This window comes from Hemicordylus capensis, chromosome 11, assembly GCF_027244095.1.
Source record: "Hemicordylus capensis ecotype Gifberg chromosome 11, rHemCap1.1.pri, whole genome shotgun sequence".
NCBI classification, from domain to species: domain Eukaryota; kingdom Metazoa; phylum Chordata; class Lepidosauria; order Squamata; family Cordylidae; genus Hemicordylus; species Hemicordylus capensis.
The window spans coordinates 2,479,348-2,499,640 of record NC_069667.1 but is presented as its reverse complement, the minus strand read 5'-3'; the positions used below and the strand labels follow the sequence as shown (position 1 = coordinate 2,499,640).

The window sequence follows — 20,293 nt, the reverse complement described above, 5'->3', positions numbered from 1 at the left end:
AGATCATTAGATGCTGAAATGAGTATTTTGGGATCAGAGTAGAACCCTACAGGAAACCTTCAAGGACTTTTTCTTCCCATTCATTGGGAAGCCCCCTCTTAGCCCTGCTCTGACCTCCACAGTTATCCTGTTCTTGGCTTTTGACTCCCAGAGAGTGTCAGAAAACTGCGTAGCTGACTAAACCAGGGGTTCTCCAACTTGGGCCCCAGATGTTGTTGGACTGCAACTCCCATCATGCTCAGCCACAAGGGCCAAAGGGTTAGGGGGAGGTGCAGCTTCAGCAACTTTGACAACTGGTCCCCAACAACATCTGGGGACCCCAAGTTTGAGAGCGCCTGGTTGAAACTGTTCGTGCACGTTGCCTCCCTCTTGCACGAATGGAATGCAAGAAGAAGGCAAAGTCTCTGCCTTTCACGATGGACGTGCAGGTTGCTGGCAAAGCCCCGGTTAAGACAGGTGATGGGGGTGAGTCATGGGAGCCAGTGTGCTGACCTGCACTGCTGCCCTCCCAAGGGAGGAGGCAAACCTGTTCCCATTGCTGCTCACAGTTTTGCCTCATGAGACGCCTGGCCAGGCTGGGCTTCTTCCAAAGACAGGTTTTTTTGCAGGTTGTTCCCAACGGAGCGTCTCACTTCTTGTACTTTTGCACACAGAGGAGAGGTGCTTGTGTTTGCCAGTGCACATCCGGCTCAGATCCCAACAGGCTCTCTGACAAATGTCTGCAGTGCTCTGTCCAAGTGTGCCCTCTAACAGGGATTCCCAGATGTTGTGGACTACAACTCCCATAATCCCCAGCCAAAGGCCACTACAGCTGCTGGGAGTTGTAGTCAACAACATCTGGGAATCCCTGTTAGAGGGAACAGCGGCTCCGTCCAAGTGTTACATGGCAGAGTGACCATACTACTACTACTATAGCATCTTCCTAGATCGTTGCTGCCCGATATAAGTGTTTCCCATAGTCTGGGAAACATACCAGCAGGGATTCGAACCGGCAACCTCTTGCTCCCTAGACAAGTTACTTCCTAAATAAATAAAATGGCTCACTGTCCCCAAAGGGTGCACAGTCTAAAAAAGAAACTTAAGATAGACACCAGCAACAGCCACTGGAGGGATGCTGTGCTGGGGCTGGATAGGGCCAGTTGCTCTCCCCCTGCTAAATACTTTGCCACTTTAAAAAGGTGTCTCATTGCTCAGTTAGCAGGGGATAAATATGAGGTCTTTGTGCTGTTTTTGTTTAGTTTCAGTGAGATGTGTGTTGGGCCCATGCAGGCAAGTTAGCTGTGCTCTTGATGTGGAGAAGTGTGCATGGAGGTTAGACCACTTCCAAGGGTTCTGACATTTGATGCTCTGCTGGAGACTTTGGCAGGAACAACTTCGTGTGAGCAACACCAGGCTCCTTTGCATTTTTAATTGCACATTGTGTGAAAGAAAGGATTACAAAGGGTTCACAGTTTGTGGTCAGAATATACTAGACGTGAATTTTGAGTACTGTTCCAATAGGTAACGGATGATATGTTGATGGATGTCCCAGAGATGATGATGATGATATTATTTGAAAGCATTCAGCTGCTTATTCCTGTTGATAGGATTTTGTTTACAATGCATTAACTACTGCAAAGATTCATATTGCTGATGGTGGAAAGAACCAGGAATAGCAGAAGAAAATGTCTGGGGTACAGCAGAAATGCAGATGCACTATATGTGAGAATTGGGTAGATTAGGAAACACCTCTATTGGTCAGCAGCAATATAGGAGGATGCTGAAAGGCATCACCTCATACTGCGTGGGAGGAAGTCATGGTAAACCCTTCCTGTATTCTACCAAAGAAAACCACAGGGCTCTGTGGGCTCCAGGAGTCGAAATTGACTTGGTGGCACACTTTACCTTTAATGCTCTTGAGAAGAAATGGAATTTTAATTTTTTTTGAAAGTTACATGGTTGTATCCTGCAGTTAATTACACTGGTGAAAAAAAATCAGCATATATACTTTTGAGAATTGTAGGGATTGTAAAACCTTTTAAAAAAAATTTTATTTTAAAGAAAGGGTTCACTTAACTGATCTCCAAATGCTTGGTTTTAAATGCTGGATAGTTTGTGGGCAGCTGCATTTGATACATTCCTTCAAACCAACCAGGAGGAGGTTTGATTTAAGTGCGTTATCTCCTTGGACTTGGCAACATGGAATTCGCACAATCAAAGACTCAATGGAGGCTGTCTGTGCATGTTTTTAATCTCAAGGAGCACTTAGGCTTGGATAAAGTATCAGTTGGCTACATCTAAACGCTGCTTCCTGAAAGCATCTCTAGGCTTTTCCCAACCCTCTCCTTAACTCTGTGGTGTGTGTTGCCTCGTTTTGCTCTGTCCATCAGTGTTTTTGGGTCTTGCGCACCTTGTTAATGGAAAGAACGGTTATGTACAAGACTCCTTACCATGGGCCGTGATCTCTTGTCTTTCAGAACTTACTAGAGCGTGAGGGAATCCTAAAATAATCCACTGCATAAGGGAACTGGAAGAAGATCTCTTGTGACTTTTCAAATAAGGAGAGGCGTCTCCTCATGTGTCGGACTCTTCCTTCTGGCTAAGGGAGGAAGCCAGAGTCCAGGGCATCGGTGAGTCACCACTTTCAGTTTGTTTTCAGCCACTGAAATATATTCCTGTGCATCAAAGGTGGGGTTGGGGTGAGGGGCAGACAAAAGCACTTCCCGGGTACGTCAGAGCCTGCACCACCTTTCCGAAACAAGAAGGTAGCGCCAAAGCCCGGGATTCTAGCCTGTTTTCATGTTGTCGTCTGATCTGCTGTTGGAAAGTACTCACTGACAGTCATAAAACTGCATTTGCATGTAGAGAGGAGAAAAGGGATGACCCAGGCAGTGTTTAAGGAGAAGGAGAGAGGATCTTCCAGCCACAATAGTCTGATAGGTGGCCCTTTTTCAGTGCAGTATCCTCAGTCAGTGAATCTGTCTTTCAGGTATTGATGCAGTCTTGCTGACATAGGGACATAGCAATAGCAATAGCAATAGCACTTACATTTATATACCGCTCTATAGCTGGAAGCTCTCTAAGCGGTTTACAATGATTTAGCATATTGCCCCCCCCCCCCCCAACATTCTGGGTACTCATTTTACCGACCTCGGAAGGATGGAAGGCTGAGTCAACCTTGAGCCCCTGGTCAGGATCGAACTGGCAACCTTCTGGTTACAGGGCGGCAGTTTTACCACTGCGCCTCCAGGGGCTCATAGGAAGCTGCCTTATACTGAGTCAGGCCCTTGGTCCATCTAGCTCAGTATTGTCTACACAGCCTGGCAGCGGCTTCTCCAGGGTTGCAGGCAGGAATCTCTCTTAGCTCTATCTTGGAGATGCTGCCAGGGAGGGGATGGGAACCTTTTGCATGCAAGCAAGCAGGGGCTCTTCCAGAGCAGCTCCATCCTGTAAGGGGACTATCTTTCAGTGCTCTTGTTGGACTTGAATCCATGCTGCTTGAGCATGACTTGCTAAGCAGGTTCCCTCCTAGTTTGCATTTGGATGGGTTATCCAAGATATGAGCACGGTCTGCTGTGAGACATTCCCCTGAGGGAATGGAGCCATAGCTCACTGGTGGAGCATCGGCTTCTCATGCGGAAGGCCCCAGGTCCACTCCCTGGCAGCAGCATCTCCGGGTTGGGCTGGGAAAGACTCCCTCCTAGCATCTTGGAGAGCTGCTGCCAGTCTGAGTAGGCAGTGCTGAGCTAGATGGACCAAGGGCTGGACTCAGTAGAAGGCAGCTTCCGATGTTACTTTGTAAAGTGGATTACGCTCCATGGTCCTTGGCAAAGGTATTAAGGGCTTCCTCTTATTATTTAAAGCTCCTCCCCCACAGCTAACCTAAATGATGGGGGAAGAACATGGGCAGTGTTTCCAGGCATTCCCGGAGGTTGTTGACTGCAACTTCCGTCATCCCCAGCCAAAGGCCAATGCAGCTGGGGATGCTGGGAGTTGTAGTCAGCAACCTCTTGGCATCGCTATTACAGGGCACCCTGGATATGGACTCCTCTCCTCTCTTCCTGCTTCCACCAGGAGGCTGATGGACTCCTTCCCTTTCCAGGCGACAGGCCGCTGGGGGCCTCCTTCCGCCTTCCCCCCGTGGGGCGTTGCAGCTGAGATGAGGAATTCAGACGAGCAAGTGGCCACGACAGTCTTACAGCGCTTGCTGCAGGAGCATCTCCGCTATGGGAACCCGAACGACAGCCGCAGCCTCCTCGCTTTGCACCACCAGGCCACGGGCAACGCGCCCCCTTTTGCCAGCGGGGGGAGCCCCGGGGCGGCCAACGAAGGGCTGAGCCCCCAGGACCACCAGGCGGGGACCCATGTGGCCCGCCAGGAGCCCCAGGGCCAGGAGATCCAGCTGGACAACAGCATCATGGAGAAGCAGCTCTCCCCACGGCTGCAGAACAGCGAAGACCTCCCCACCTACGAGGAAGCCAAAGTCCAGTCTCAGTATTTCCGGGGCCAGCCGCACGCCAGCGTTGGGGCAGCGTTTTACGTGACAGGCGTCTCCAACCAGAAGATGAGGACTGAAGGGCGCCCCACGGTGCAGCGCGTGAGCCCCGGAAAGGTCCACCAGGACGAAGGACTTAAAGACCTTAAGCAAGGCCACGTCCGCTCCCTGAGCGAGAGGCTGATGCAGCTGTCGTTGGCCACCAGCGGGGTCAAGGCCCACGCTCCGGTCACGAGTGCGCCGCTTTCTCCACTCTCCTCCCAGCAGACCAACGACTTGTACAAGAACTCTGGGCCAGCCCCTCCCCAGCCAAGCATGAAGGGGATGGAGCACAGGGGGCCCCCTCCAGAGTATCCCTACAAAAACATGTCCACCCCGCCCATGAGCTGTAAGCCACAGGAGCCTGGGCACTTCTACAGTGACCACCGCATGGCCCAGCCAGGGAGGTCCGACGCGCCCATGATGAGGTACCAGCATCCGCCAGAGTACGGGTCTGTCAGGTAAGTGGAGTGACTCCTCCGTTGCCCTCTTGTCAATGTGCGGAGTCCAGTTTGGCTTGGGAAGGCCTTGCTGTCGGTGCTGCTGGGAGATGTGGTTGCCCTTCTGTGTTTCCTCTGCAGCCCGTCTAAGAGCTCTGCTTGGCTGTGCCTCAAGTGATGAGTCTGGTTGTGCTTGAGCATGACCGCTTTTCCTGTCCCAAAGGGTGGGAATGTCGGCCTTCACGCTCTCCTTCCCTTGGCTTGGCCAGCCAGCTGATGACCCAGCCGGGAGGGTCTCCGTTTCCTTCCACACTGCGGGAAAGGTCATGTCGACCATCCCAGATGTCTCTTTATTTTATTTATTGACTGACTTAAACACACACACGTATGTGCCCCAACATCGACAACCTTGGGTTGAAGCTTATGTGAATGAATGTATGTGAGGCCACGAAGGGGTTTTTCAAAAGCAGGCAAGAGGCCATCTCGTCGGAGGACGGGGGTATTGTGGAGAGGAGATTCTGTGCTGCTTTGAGCCTTTTGCCACCCTGGATAGGGCGGGGGTGTCTTCCAATTGGGTTTGCTTATGTGATCGGCAGTGTCTTGAGTTGTGAGCAGGCCCTTCATTCTCTCTGATGCTTGTTGGGAAAAGGGGAGGTTTCTCTTGCTGATATTTCTTGGCTGGTATTTTTTCTGAATTTTGTGGCAAAGTTTGCCAAGAGTCTTCGCAGACAACTTTGGCTGAACATCTGCTCAAATGGGAAATCGGGTGGCCACTTGGCCAGAATTTTGTTGGCATGACCAAAATGTAATTCCCTGGGCAGGTTACTCTGCCAGAATAAGAGCATGTTGAGCCCAGAAGGGAAAATAATCCTGTGTTGCGTGAGGCTTTTTGGAAAGGCCGAGCACTCTGCCCTTGGATCCATTTTAAAAAGAAACAGAATGGGGTTTTTTTTAATTCAGCAGTGACGATCTATGCACGCTCAGAGACATTTTGCCCTTAAATTCTCTTTTAGGAGGAAAATGTTTTGTTTTCTCGGGAGGCGGAGATACTTTGCAAATGCTCAAAGGCAATTGGCTTGAGATACCAGAATTCTTACATATTTATTTAATTGGATTTCTATCCTGTGTCATCTCAAGGTTGCTGTGTTGGTAACAACATGCTAATTCCTGGCTAGCCAATCTCTTCTTTTGCATGGCTACCAAGCGAGTAACCTTTTCTGAGGAGAAAGCAAAACATTATTACTCTCATTTATTTAAACCTGAGGCTTTCCTTGCCCTGGTCTGTGCCTGTCGGAGAGGATCCTGTATGGAAACTTGGTAGACGACTTCTCTGTGTATAGTGTTTGTTTTCCCCCCTTCTCTTGGGACTTTTCTGCAGATTAGACTTAAAACATTCATGCGGCATCTTTTCCAGGGGGTAGAAAGCTAGGATGCTTCCCAGTGGGCCTGGGAGAAGCTGAAATTTAATCTTTTGAAGACTGGCTGGGCTGCTTCTTAAAACCTCAATCGCCCCATTGTGAAGGGAACTATTTATAGGCCTGAACAATTGGAAGACTTAAACAAACCCTCAGATTCCTAGTCCATAAATCCAAGGCAGCAGAAGCAAAAAGGAAAGGTGGGAGATCCGCTGCTATACCAAGGTTGCAATTAATTAGCACAGAAAACGTTGATCGTGTCAGACAGTCCCTACAGTTTATCCTATCCACGGAGGTTTAGGTATTTAGTAGGGCTGGGCTTACCTATAATATTTAATGTGGCTCCTAATAGATGTAAAGGAAACAAAACCTTTTGTTTTCTGTTGCTGAAACCGCACCCACTGCTTTCAGGGGAATCTTGAGAGAGCAGGATGTGTCCCCACAGCCCCACAATGCTTATGCTGAAAAGGGCTTGTCCATAAGTTGCTGGAAGACATCGTTGTTTAAGATGGCTGGAATAAACTAAGTGGGTGTGGTACGAAGAAGTCCTTCCTTTTGTCTGTCCTGAGCCTCCTATCTCTCAGTTCCACTGGATGACCCCAAGTTCTAGAGCTACTGCAGAGGAAGCAACACCTTCCTGTCTATTTTGCCCCACGCCTGTGTTTTGTATAAACTGTCGTGTCCCCTCGACTTTGGTTGCATTTTTCCTGAACCAAAGAGCCCCCTGCATTTAGAAACCTGGCATGTCAGAGGAGGATCTTGGTGTAGGCCTCTTCCTGACATGTGAGTTCTCTATGGACACGGATTTTTATTTTTATTTTTTGAAGGGGTCTTTTTTTGGTCATGGAGCAATTCCCCACCCGCAGCCCAGAATGGAATGTGAGGTCCGCAGTAGCTTAGTCCAAAGCTCCGGCTCCTATCTATCTATCTATCTATCTATCTATCTATCTATCTATCTATCTATCTATTTTTTTCTTTGCATTTCATTTCTAAACTGCCCCAACCAGAGGCTCTGGTACAACAACTTTTTAAAAAGACATAAAACCCACCATTCAAACACAGTGCTCCTAGCTTATAGAAATGGGCTGCTTTGGTGAAAATGGGTCCAAATTTGCTGCTGCTGTTGTTGCTGATTTTTCAGGCAACACCCGGACCTCCCGCTCCAGCTGCAGTTGCAACAGAGGCCGCCCCACCACCACAGCCCCACGTCTTCGCTAGCATCCTTGGGGTCTCTGACACTACTGCAGTCGCTGCCGCCTTCCAGGCTGTCTCCCTCCCAGCATCAGTCGCTGCTCACACCCAGCCAGGCAGACCCCTTCTCTCTGCCACGGATGCAGCCGCTTTTCTTGCCCAACCAAGTCCACCAGGGAGACCTTTATCGCCTCTGCCAGCCGGTTCTTGGGCAGCAGCAGCAGCAGCAACAGCACCAGCCAGGAGATTCCTACTCGGCAATGCCAAGGCCGCCTCCAGCTCCTTCCCCCTATCAGCAGATGCCAGTCGACCCCTTTGCCATCGTCTCCAGGGCCCAGCAGATGGTGGAGATCCTGTCGGACGAGAACAGGGCTTTGCGGCAGGAGCTGGACGGCTGCTACGAGAAGGTGGCAAGGCTACAGAAGGTAAGGCAGGCTGGGCCGTCTGCCTCTCTCTCTCTCTCTCTCTCTCTCTCTCTCTCTCTGGGTTGCAGGATGGCAACATTTGCATTTCTCTCCTGGAGAATGCCACAGCTAGAGTGTGTAACACCCCAAGTTCATGGGTGCTCCAGATTCATTTGGCTCACCCACTTCCATCCTGCTCCTCCCCAAATGAAGCTCAAGACCGCTCAGGTGTGGTTCCCGGGCGCTTTCCCCTCTAGGCATCTTGCAGAGCCAGCCAAGCGATAGAACTGTACTGTGTGTGGGGGCGGAGCTGTAATAGGGTGGGCGGGTTCTAAGAACCTGTTGTGCCTGCATCTGGGAGCCACCAAACTCCCCCCTCCCCTGGCCAGGGCTCCAGCCGCTTCCAGCTGCTTGCCCAGCTCTCAGGCCCACCCCTTCTATTGGCCAGATTCCTTCCATCCTGGCCAATGGAAGGACGGTGGGCAACCAGCTGGAGCAGGGGAGCAAACATGGGGTGGGGAAATGAGTGCAGGGTGTGCGTGGGTGTGCACACTGCCATGGAGACAGCTGCAAGTGGGGAGGTCACCCATGTTCATTGTGTGGACACAGGACCACACTCCCCTCGCTGCACCCCTGGCCGTGTGTCTCAGCTCCTTGGGGGCAGGGGTGCCCTTTACAAGGTGGCTGGCCCACGCTTTTCTCTGAAGGAGGTTAAAGCAAAAACCTTTCCACTGCACTCCACAACACATATGTAACGTTCACACACTGCTACATGTTGTCCACAGAAAATATTTAAAACGTGTGCTTTGTGTGCATTTGTGTGTGTTTTGGGGAAATGGCTACAGCTGGAAACGGAAATTCAGCAAGTTTCGGAGGCCTATAAGAACCTGGAGAAGTCATCCTCAAAGAGGGAAGCCTTGGAGAAGGCCATGAGGAACAAGTTGGAAGGGGAAATCCGCAGGCTTCACGACTTCAACCGGGACCTCAGAGGTAAGACGACGCGCCAGAATCAGCTGAGCCCAAGGGTTCCTCTGAAAGGTCCTTTAGCCAGTTGGATCCTGGTGAGCCTCCTTTGGGAGGGTGTTTCATGAAGTTGGTGTCACCGCTGGAAAATGTTGCATCTTCAGGCCAATATGTCAGTATCGTAGGACTGATTTGTTTTTAATTGGTTCTCATAAAGGTATGATACATGCCCCGCTGTGGGTTTTGATGCTTTTGCTTTGTAGCTCTAAAGTAAAAGAGAAAGTGTGCCGAGAAGTCAATTACGAATCCTGGCGCCCACAAAGCTCTGTGGTTTTCTTTTGGTAGAATACAGGAGGGGTTTACCATTGCTGCCTCCCACGCAGTCTGAGATGATGCCTTTCAGCATCTTCTGATATTGCTGCTGCCCAATATAGGTGTTTCCCATATTCTAGGAAACATACCAGCAGGGATTCGAACCAGCAACCTTTTGTTTGTTAGTCAAGCATTTCCCCGCTGTACCACTTAAGGTGACTTTGTATCTTTGGGGGGTGTGTGTGTGTGAATATTGATGCGTCCATTCTCCCTCAGTGGGGAAGTGTGTTCAAGGCTGGGTTGCTCCTCACCTGCTCCGAGACGACAGGGCCAGTCCTGAAAAGGCTTAAGAAGGCCGCGTGGGAGGGCAGCCCTTTCAGCCTCCAGTCTTCTGCCCTGTCTTGCTCCAAAGCAGGTGCCTCTGTTGTTCTCTGGTGCTGCTGATTTCTCTATTCTTATCTTCCCACTCTGACTGTTGGCCTTTCCTCTGTGGATTAGTGGAGTCGGTGGGAAAGGGAGATGGAGTCAATGCTTTCCCTCCCATCTCCCTTCTGCATTGGCCTCTTCAACAGAGCAGTGGCCGTCTTGCGATTGGTAGGGGCCCTCCTCTGCCAGTGAGGGGGCTTTATACAGCCCCTAGGATGGTGATGGACATGCTTCAGGTGCCCCTTGTTGTTGCTGCCCTCGTCAGGGGGGCAATTCTGCCCAAAGATGGGGATGACATGTTGAGGAATCAAGATGACAAAAAGTGCAAATTGACCCTTTGTGGATCTCATGTAGTAATGGCACTGTCCATGTGGCCTTCCATAGCAAATTCCATATTTGTCATGGGCTCTGTACTGGAGGCTGAGGGGGCTGCCCCTCCAATGCGGCCTCCATAGTAGCCTTTTCAGGATGGACCCTGTCTCAAAGCAGGTAGGAGGAGCAACCCAACCTGGACACATTTCCAACCACTGAGGAGAATGACCATTCCGGTAAGTGCTAACGATTCAACTGTCTTGATTGGTTTTATAAACCTATGTCTCAGTAATTTTTTTTTTTAACTGCTGCTTCTCTGCAGAACGTATGGATACAGCCAATAAGCAGCTTGCAGAGAGAGAATTTGAGGGCTCCGAGGATAACAGGAAAACCATCTCGCAGCTCTTTGCACAAAGTGAGTCCTGCTTCTTCTTGTGTGTTCCTTTAGAGATTGAGAAGGGGGCGCCTGAACACCCCTTCTGTGTTTCTGAAGTGCAGGAACTTGGCAACAGAACCTGGATTTTGTGTGTCAGCTGTTTGGATGACCAAAAACTAGGCCAAGCAGAGATTGCTGGATGGGGTGGAGCTCTGCTTATACGAACTGGACTCTCTCTCTCTCATTTCGTGGCATCTCTGTATCCTCCCAGCCTTTTCTCTGCCTCTCTTCGCGAAGGTGCTGGGAGACACTGGCCCTTTGCAAAATCCTAAGGAAGAACTTGACTGTGCTTTTGTTTTGCTGGCGTGCACAGAAATAGTCTGAGGTTACAACCTCGGTCTGGAGGAACAGATGGATGACGATAGAAACCAAAATTACAGGTACGCAAAGGCCTCCTTTCCCTTGGGCAGGAATGTCGTGGGATTAGGGCAGTGAGTCAGCCTTTTCTGGGCTAGGAGCCTCACCCAGCAGACAGCACTTAATGCATTACTGTTGCATTAAACCTGCAGTGCACTTGTTAAAATGGGGAGGATTTGCCAGCGATCGGAGTACTTCTGTCCGCCCCTTGCTTCCTCTCTCTGTACCGTAACCCTGCCACGAAGCACATAGGGAGTATTCCTGCAAGCCTTCTGCACCGGGAGGGTGTTTGGCCCCCAGCAACACACTGTATAGATGTTAATGCTGCATTATGCCTTTGGGGGAAAGTCTATGCAAGATGTGGAAAAAGTAAGAAAAAGAAAAAAATTACACACACTCCTGTAAGCTCTTCCCTCAGTCTGGAACTGTATTGCATGAATTGTTGTTTGTGATCTCCTGTGCTGGTGCAGACAGACACAACTTCTTCAGCCTTCCTCAGCGGTGATCACACCATTGTCTCAACGTCCCCCTTGATTTATTCCCAAAGCATAATTAGAAACCTAAGAAGCTGGCTTATGCTGAGTGAGACTCTTGGTCCATCTAGCTCAGTATGGTTTACCCAGACTGGCAGTGGCTTCTCCAAGGTTTCAGGCAGGAATCTCTCCCAGCCCTGTCTTGGGGATGCTGCCAGGGAGGGAGCTTGGAACCTTCTGCTCTTCCCGGAGCGGCTTCATCCCTTAATGGGAATCTCTTCCAGTGCTCACACTTCTAGTCTCAACCAACAGTGGCTCTTGCTGGTATCTGCCTTTTGTTTCTTTTTAGACTTTGAGGAGCTCTTTGGGGACAGGGATCCATCTTATTTATTTGTTATTTCTCTATGTAAACTGCTTTGTAAACTTCTGTTGAAAAGCAGTATATAAATATTTGCTGTTTTCAGTTTTTCCATTTCCCCCTCCACACTTGTGTACTGCAAGACTCAACTGTACTATGCATTAGTCATACCAGCTTGTGGGCATATTTATGTTTTTCCTTTGTGAACCACTTTGAGAACTTTGGTTGAAGAGCAGTATATAAATATTCGTAATAGTGATATCTTATCACTAGTAGGATGTGGAAATGCTGAAACTGAATCATGTCAGTGAAAGCCTAGAGCTGCACATGCATCCTAGGACTCTGTGCGCAATCTCCTGGGAATTGGGGTGGTGTTGCGGTATTAATTCTCAAACTGGCTTGCTCTCTTTCTGTGTGCCAATGCAGCATTACTTAGCCTTTGTACCTTGGCCACAAGGATCTAGTTCTTCTGCCCAACCGTTGCCTTATGTGTCATCGGTCATGGGATGTTAGTGCTTGGAATGCAGTTTCCCCTGTGTTGTCAGAGCTGGGTCCCTTGACATCTAGAGGGGTTGCCTGCAATTGAGTCCACTTCTGTCTGCAACATCTATCCAGTTTGGACAGATGACTGCAGAGATCCCAGAGAGTTCTGTCTTTATGTGCAAGTTCTTGTTTGGTTAATTTCTTTTAATTACTGTTCTAGTGTAGAAAGGTAGGATGTAAATAATAGTCATGACTAAATATTTATTCAGTGCATTTATAGGCAGTCTTACATAAACTTGTAGGGTGGTATACAATTAAAATAGGGAATAGAATTGTAAAAGGTCAGCATAAAAGCAGGACAAAAGTCTCAGGAGCCATAAATCTGAACAATAGAATGTTAAAATCCAGCAGAGCCATTAAGACCGTTTTGCTCTCCTCAAAAATTGGCAGAAGTGCCCCTGTTTCCGGTTTCACCATCTGTGGCAATGAGATGTGGATGTGAGTATGTGTCTGTGTGTACATACACATATTTCAGTTTGGTGCTAGCCACGTTCAGACATTATGTTGTATGAGTGTACAGATGTCTGTTGGATAGTTGTGATTAAATGTTGGTTTGATAAAATTTGCGCGTTACTGGTGCAGGATAAGCTCTCTTCCCAGCTAAAAGCTTCTGCTCATCCCAGTCTAGAAGTGTTTCTTTTTAGAACGTTGGTTACCCTTTTAAAATTTCATTGATGCCCCAAAACCTGCATATACAAGACCTGAAAAGTTGAAAACTATTTTTATTTTATAATTGTATTTGCACATTTTCTAAATGAATTAAGTGAAGTAATGATCCAAAAAATGCAATGTTTATATTGTTCCTGAGCTGAGTTTCATTTGTTGCTTTTTGCAATTTGTTTTTCTTTTGTACATTTCTGCAAAAATTTAAAAATAAAAAGCATGAGGTGGGGGGAACAACCCAGTCCAAATAGAATGGAACAAACTGAGGAATGAATAGCTTCCAAAAATGGAGAAAGATGCATGTGGTTTTTAAGTCCTGTTTTGAAATCTGATCATTTGCCTCCACTAAAAAGATATTTTCGGTGCTGCTGTTGCTCTTTGTTGGTGTGTCTGTGTGTGTGTGTGTGGGCGGGGGGGGGGAGGCTATATTGATGGTTTGTTGTGCTAGTGTTTTGTAAGCTGCTTTGAGGATTGTGTGGTAGAGAAGCAGGATAGAAGTTTCTAAATATAAGCAAAGATGTGTTTTTAATAGTGAAGGTGTTGTGTGCTGCAAGTTCTCCTTCATCCTGTTGAACAGAAAGTCTGGAATGAAGAGAGGTTTTATATTCTAAAACCAGACAGGTTTTATATTCTTCCCGTCTTGAAGTGAGCTCATGACTCACTGTTGATTGGGGTTATACTGATCCATGGAGTCGGCCTGTCTCCTGAACCATCCTTATTTCTGCATCCTCTTAACTCGCTTTGGAATTTTGGAATGGATTTTCTCAGACAGTGGTTACTTGCATCCAGACATAACACCAAATCATGGTTTGTAAAGCTGAATTTGAACCTATCCCAGCTTGCAAACCGTAGTCTGAGAGGGTTGCCAAACTAGACTGTCAGTCTATCAAACTTGACTATCAGAAGCTGGTTTACAGACTGTGGTTGGCTGATCAGGTTGTTGTTGTTGTGTGAATCCACCAGTCATAGTTTTTTGTTGTGTATGAATTCACCGTTTGCAGTAGGGTCACTTGCTCTGCTGAAGAGGCTGCTGCACCAGGGAGGCGGGTATGAAAGTATTGCTTTATTAAACTGAGTGCTGGGCAGATGGAAGGCGAAAGCAGACAAGCAGGTCTGGGCCATGGTTTGCCTGTGGTATGTTTTGGAGGTTCTTGGCCATAGCTAGCAGAAACCCCAGTTTGGCATGATGTCCGAATTGACCCAGGAGCTTGCTCTTTCTCCTTGCCTTTCTGCCCATTTTCAACATAATCTTTAAGACTTTCCCCACTTCCCTCTTTATTTGGGCAGACAAAGAAACTCAGAGGGAGAAGGAGAAGCTGGAGGCCGAACTAGCAGGGGCTCGCTCCACCAATGAGGAACAGCGGAGGCACATAGAAATCCGTGACCAGGCCCTGAACAGTGCCCAAGCCAAGGTGGTGAAACTGGAGGAAGAGGTAAGGCCTACTTGGGCCGCAGGAGCCATCCAAGTTTTGTTGAAAAGCCATATACAAATCTTTGTCATATTCGCATCTAGCTGACTCTGTTGTTCAATTGGATGGCCACATCACAGGTTGTGATTTTGATTTAGAAAACAACTGCCATATTTTTAGCCAAACCTCGTTGGATTCTGTGCAGAAGGGGGAAAGTAATGCCCTTCCTTCTCCTGTTGATAACCGCAACAGCTTCTCTCCAGTGAACGCCAGGAAACCTTCAGAATCTACATAGCAAAGGAGATTCGCCCAAAGGAAAGAAGCAGGCCCATCCTTTGGGCGGGGTGACCAGGGCAATCGCCCTCAGTCCTGGGCTCATCCGGGCCCCGTGGCCAGACCCAGACACCTGCGTGTTCCCTGTCAGCTGCTGCTCACCGCCCCCTCTCTCCCCACTCAGTATCCAACATGTGCAGCACTAAGGAGTTCAGTCACTTCCCTTGTTCTAGTGATAGACTGGCGACCAAAGTCCCCAGGCCTGAGCAAACTGGATACTAAACAAGAGGCACGCATGCGCCCTGATTAGGCATCAGGGCGCACGTGTCCCTCTCATTTAGTATCCTACTTACGGGGCACTGGGAAGTTCGCCTCTTTCCTCGTTCCAGTGAGGGGAGAGGTGTCTGAACTTGCCAGCACTGTGGGAGCTGGATACTAAATGAGAGGTGATAATCCTTATTTAGTATCCAGCTCATGCGGTGCTAGTCACCTCTCTCTGAAGTTGGATACTAACTAAATGAAAGTGTGTGTCTGTGTCCTGATTAGGCATTCAAGTGCATTTGTGCCTCTCATTTAGTATCCAGCTCATGTGGCACTGGGAAGTTCGGTCGCTGCTCCCATCACTGGGAGGCGATTGGACTCCTTAGGGCTGAGCGCTGAATACCTGCCCCCCCCCGTGTCCAGTGGCAGCGGCAGAGGAGGAGTGCTGGCCCCCCAGCCCTGCACCCTGGAAATAAGGGTGGAAGAAAGGAATGCCCGTCCAACTCTTTCTAGCCAGTCTTCTTTAAAGAGTTGCTGAGCATTGAGAAACTGCATCCCTAGAAAGCCTGCCCTGCTCGTTCACTATAATTTCCCAAATTGAGAGCATGTGAAAAAGAGTCTGAGAGTTGGACAAAGGAGAGTTTAAGACTCAGGGCTGTCATTTGCAGGGTGGTCATCTGTTGAGCAGTTGTGGATGGTTTGGTCAAATCCTCTGTGCACTTGGTCTAGGTGCCTAAGCCCGCAAGAGGAAAGGATTCCCAAGTCTGGCCTCTGCAGAAGGGGATGGGTTTAGCAAAGCTTCTTGGCACTGACCACAGCTGGAGGGAGGCCTGTGTGCCTTCCCTTGCAGCCTGTCGGGTAGGTTTTGCTTTCTCTCTTGGCACTCCTCTTGCTTGCGTAAATCTTTTCCAGAGTCTTTAAAAAATGGAAGGGAAGGAAGGTTGGGTCGAGATTGGGCTCTGTGATTGGGCCACGGGGTCCTCTTCAACATGCAGCTACTGAGGTCTGTGTGTGGAGTGGGAGCTGGGCTTGTGGCTTCCTTGGTTCCAGTTTCTGGTGCCCACACTGCCAAATTGAGGGTGAAAATGGTGACGCCGAGGCCTCACTTCACATCTTTGGGTTGAGATGTGGCTGGGTTGGGGGTGGAGAGCAGAACCCCGCTGGCCTTCCCCAACACTGCTGGTCACACTCCACGATATGTGCCTAATTCGTTGTGACTTCTAGAGGAGAGTCTTGGTGCCTGCTGAGCTGTGCTCTGAGAGCCCTGATCGCGCAGGGTTTCTGATTGCTCTGCATACAGCTGTCCGCATCTTGGCAACTTTCCCCATGCAGTCAGCTGAACACGTGGAAGTTGGGGGCATAGCCGGAAGAGCAAGCTAGTGACTCTGCTCCTGAATGCAAGGAGGAGGGGCCTGAAAGCAGGGGTGTGCCCAAACCACATGCAAGGCACCCGTGTGCATGTCGATGCTGCGCACGGGCTGATGGGAGCAGTGCTGCACCTGTGCGTGGTGAGCACTGCGCCCGGAAAAGTGATTGGAGGGCGGCAGAGCAGATAATTTTATTTATTTATTCACTCATTTATTCAGTTTCTATACTGCCCTTCCAAAAATGGCTCAGGGTGGTTTACATTAAAACAAAACCATTAAAATCAATTAACAATTAAAAACCAAGATTAAAAAACACCATGAAACAATTAATTGGTTAAAACATTCAAAACCATTTTTAAAACCCTGGAAAACCAGGTTACAACAGATTGAAAACATTTACAACCGTTTAAAAACCCTGGAAGGCCAGGCCAAACAGAGAGGTTTTGAGGGCTCTCCTGGAGGCCAATAATGGATTCAAATCACGGATTTCTGCAGGGAGTACATTCCGCACTCCCTGCAGGAATCTGTAAGGACCTGCTTGCCTGGTTCATAAAGGAACCGGTCCCTGCCCTGCCGAACGGGTTCAAATGTGGGCAACCAAGCTGGTTTGGGCACATCCCTACCTGAAAGGGGATTTAGAACTCGCTATGGCCATATAGGACCTAGCTGCCTTCTTCTGAGTTGGCCCGACTAGCTCAGGATTATTTCCATTGACTAGCAAGGGCTTTCTGGGACTTCAGACTCTCAGCCCTACCTGGAGATGCTGCCAGGGACTGAACCTGGGGCCGTCTGCATGCAGAGCAGAAGCTCTTCCCTGAGTTACAGTTTTGCCCACCGCAGTACTGATGGCATTGCATGGGTGTCAGGCAAAGTAGTGGCCACAGCAAGCAACTCCACAACGTGCTTGTATCTCTCCTGATTCCAGTCCTGTGTTGCTAATCCAGATCCCGTATACATTGTGCACAGAGTTTGCCCCTTTACAGAAATCTCCCCCTCCCCCACTCCCTCAACCAACCAACCAGCCAACATATGTGCTGAGATCACTTTCTGGAGGAGATGTCCTGGACTGATGTGCTGGGCGGGTGTGTTCCTTTTTAAGGGAATATGCAGCTGCAATGAGACAGAAATTGCTGGGTTGTGTGTGTGTGTGTGTGTGTGTGTGTGTGTGTGTGTGTGTGTGTTAGACTGCTTTCTCTAACTCCCCATTTTGGTCTGTGAGGAATTTTCCAGAGATGGTTTTTGAGGGTTCGAACTTATTTGAAAACAAACAAGCGGAGAGAGGTGCCCGCTCGTAAGAGGGAAGCGTCACCAAAATGGGTTTGGCGTGAGCGGTTGCAAAGTCACAGTGGCGCCTTGTGGGTGGCAAACTCCTTTGCACTGAGGGTTTGCAGGCATTCCATTGCAGCAAAGTTATCCTGACCTGGGCTGCAATGTTTCGTCGATTGGAGAGACCAGGCCATTATAGGGCCAGAGGAAGCTGCCTCTTTGCCATGGTTCCTCGTGCTCAGAACTGTCTACACAGACTGGCAGTGGTTCTCTAGGGCAGGGATTCTCAACGTTGGGTCCTCAGATGCTATTGGACTTCAACTCCCATAAACCCCAGCCCCAGTGGCCTTTGGTTGGGGATTATGGGAGTTGAAGTCCAAAAACATCTGCAGACCCAACGTTGAGAATCCCTGCTCTAGGGGTTCAGGTTCAGGAGTCTTTCCCAGCCCTACCTGGAGATGCTGCCAGGGTTGGAACCTGGGACCTTCTGCACGCAAAGCAGATGCTTTTCCACTGGGCTGCAGCCCCATCTGTGGATCCAGTCTTAAGAACCCCTGGATTAGTCAGCTTAAAACTCTTGGATCAAAGTGGCCTCTGATTAACTGGGCAGCAGATCTTTTTTAAAATGGTTCTTAATACAAGCATTTATGAAAGCTTTGCGTGGCAAGTATGGTTTCTTTAAGCAGGTGATGACCACCCTAATATTCTGTGTACCTCCCATTGTCTTTCCCTTCAATGCTCACTTTCCAGCTTGGGTTTCCGTGCGTTGCTCTGTGGAAACAGGGTTTTCAAGACACATCTGGACTTGATTAAGTTTTAACCGTCAAAGTGTGCTCATCCAGTTCCTGCACACATTGGGTGGTGGCAGATACCAGCAAATGTGTGTAATATGGCTGTAAAATTTTGCCGTAATATCAGCCATATAGCATTGCAAGCAGGAGTCTCTCTCAGCCCTATCTGGTGATGCTTCTAGGGAGGGAGCTTGAAAACTCAAGCAGGCAGGTGCTCTTCCCAAAGCGGCCCCATTGCTTGAGGGGAATATCTTACAGTGCTCACATGTAGTCCCCCATTCAAATGCAATCCAGGGACAATCCGAGCTTGCTACCACAAGGCCAGTTCTCCCTCCCTCCCTCCTTCCTTTCACAGAGGAAGTGGAAGATGGTGATCTTGCACTCAGCAGTGCCTCCAATTCTGGAGTGGAGCATGTGTCTCTTGCGGATGGATCGGGCAGAACAGGGGGAAGGAAAGAGCATAGCATCCTCTGCTGGCACCTCCCTGGACAGTGTTGGTTGCTCCTGATGAAGACCAGCTGCCTGTCCAGATCTTCCTCTCTGTGGGGCTTTTAAAGAATTAAGGCTTAAGGGTTGGGGGATAATCAAACCTCTGGTGGCTAACCAAGAGTGATCTTTGGCAGGCCTGCTTCTCTTCCCCAGTTCGCTGCAGCCTGTTGGCAGCATTTAAGGGGCGCTGTTCTCAATTCCATTCTTAGGAGAAAACGTGCTCATATTTTGGATGGAACGTTAATAAAATCCTCCTGCACTTGGCTGTGGTGTTTAAATGTTCAGGATACATGTGTCAAGTAAAGTCACACTAAGCTGTGGAAATCAGGCTTTACGCTGAGAAGTCCCATCCAGGACCTGGCGGAGCGGGGGTTGGGTCAGGGACAACTGCCCCCTGCGTCCCGCACATGGACGAAGGCCCATCCAGAGTACGGCTCAGTATTGGAAATGACCAGATTGATCCTTTTCATTCAAGGCAATAAAACTAGTGAGTTAACTTTTGGTCCAGGGGTTGTATCTTGTTTCTGTGTTTTGGGTTATTGGGTTGACACAGGATGTGATGGCTGACGTACTGCGCGGTGTTACACATATGGCAGAACGTAATGTGTGTGAGGTTGCACAAGAATGCTGTTGCACAAGTGCAAAAATTCTGCAAATGGAGTTGTGCATCAGAGCGGCCATGAACATCACATGCCATTATATTACACAGTATGTCAGCCAGCTCGAAGTCAGTGGGGGTGGGCGGACAGGGGCGAATTCTCCAATGAACATTCTGTCTCTCAGAGTCTTAAAAAGTTCCTGGTCCCCATTTCCTGCTGGCAGTTCTCTTGAGTTTATTCCAAGAGAGGTTACAAAACTTGAATAACGTAACTATGCAAATGCAACATTACGCTGTTGCTGGAAGTTGGTTGAGCCGATGTTGATATTCTCTGCTGTTTCTTGCATTCTGTCTGTCCTCCAAGGTCCTCTGGATGCTTATCCTCTGGGGCTTACTCCATTTTTATCTGCACAACAATCCTGTGAGGTATGTTAGGCTGAGAGAACAGCACTTGTCCAAGTTCAGCCAGTTTGCACCATGGCCGAGTGACTATTTGAACTTTTGGTCCAAGAGAAATGCTCTCTGCTACACAGCATTGAATCTCTCGCCTGGTGTGGTCTGTGCGATATAAAATGCAGCCAGGACCCACAAGTGACGGTTGCAGGGGAAGGGGGCACCCCAACGAAGTTCAATTGCAGTAAGTTTGGGATGAAATAAAGAAGAGACTTCTTCACAAAATATAGAACTAGCCTATAGAATTCATTACTACAAGATATGTGGCTTTAATTGGACGAACTCAGTGGATACCTACTAGCTATGGAAACTCCAGAGTCTGAGGCAGTATACCTCCGATTAATCTAGGGGTTCTCAAGTATGGGCCCCTGGATGATGATGGACTACAGCTCGCATCATCCCTAGCTACAGTGGCTGAAGGATGATGGGAGTTGTAGTCCAACAACATCTGGGGAGCCACATTAGAGAGCCCCTGGATTAATGCATTTGAAGGGCAAGTGGGTAGTTGACACCATCGTGTCCTGCTTGTGGGGTAGCCAGAGGATCTGGATTGGGCCACTACAGGAGGCAGAATGCTGGA

General features: G+C 48.9%; 1 protein-coding gene across 5 annotated transcripts in view; it reads left to right on the top strand.

Annotated features, from left to right (window-relative positions):
* Window positions 1-20,293, top strand: part of AMOT (angiomotin) — a 42,926-nt gene that overhangs the window by 8,660 nt on the left and 13,973 nt on the right. For 3 of the 5 annotated variants that reach the window (XM_053273789.1, XM_053273791.1, XM_053273792.1), the window contains exons 2-7: window positions 2,457-2,609; window positions 4,008-4,974; window positions 7,510-7,984; window positions 8,809-8,953; window positions 10,299-10,391; window positions 14,094-14,239. In XM_053273789.1, coding sequence (XP_053129764.1) covers window positions 4,061-4,974; window positions 7,510-7,984; window positions 8,809-8,953; window positions 10,299-10,391; window positions 14,094-14,239 — 1,773 coding nt within the window. In that variant the 5' untranslated portion in view covers window positions 2,457-2,609; window positions 4,008-4,060. The remainder of the gene's footprint in view (window positions 1-2,456; window positions 2,610-4,007; window positions 4,975-7,509; window positions 7,985-8,808; window positions 8,954-10,298; window positions 10,392-14,093; window positions 14,240-20,293) is intronic. The other 2 variants (XM_053273793.1, XM_053273790.1) reach the window with 2 other exon arrangements.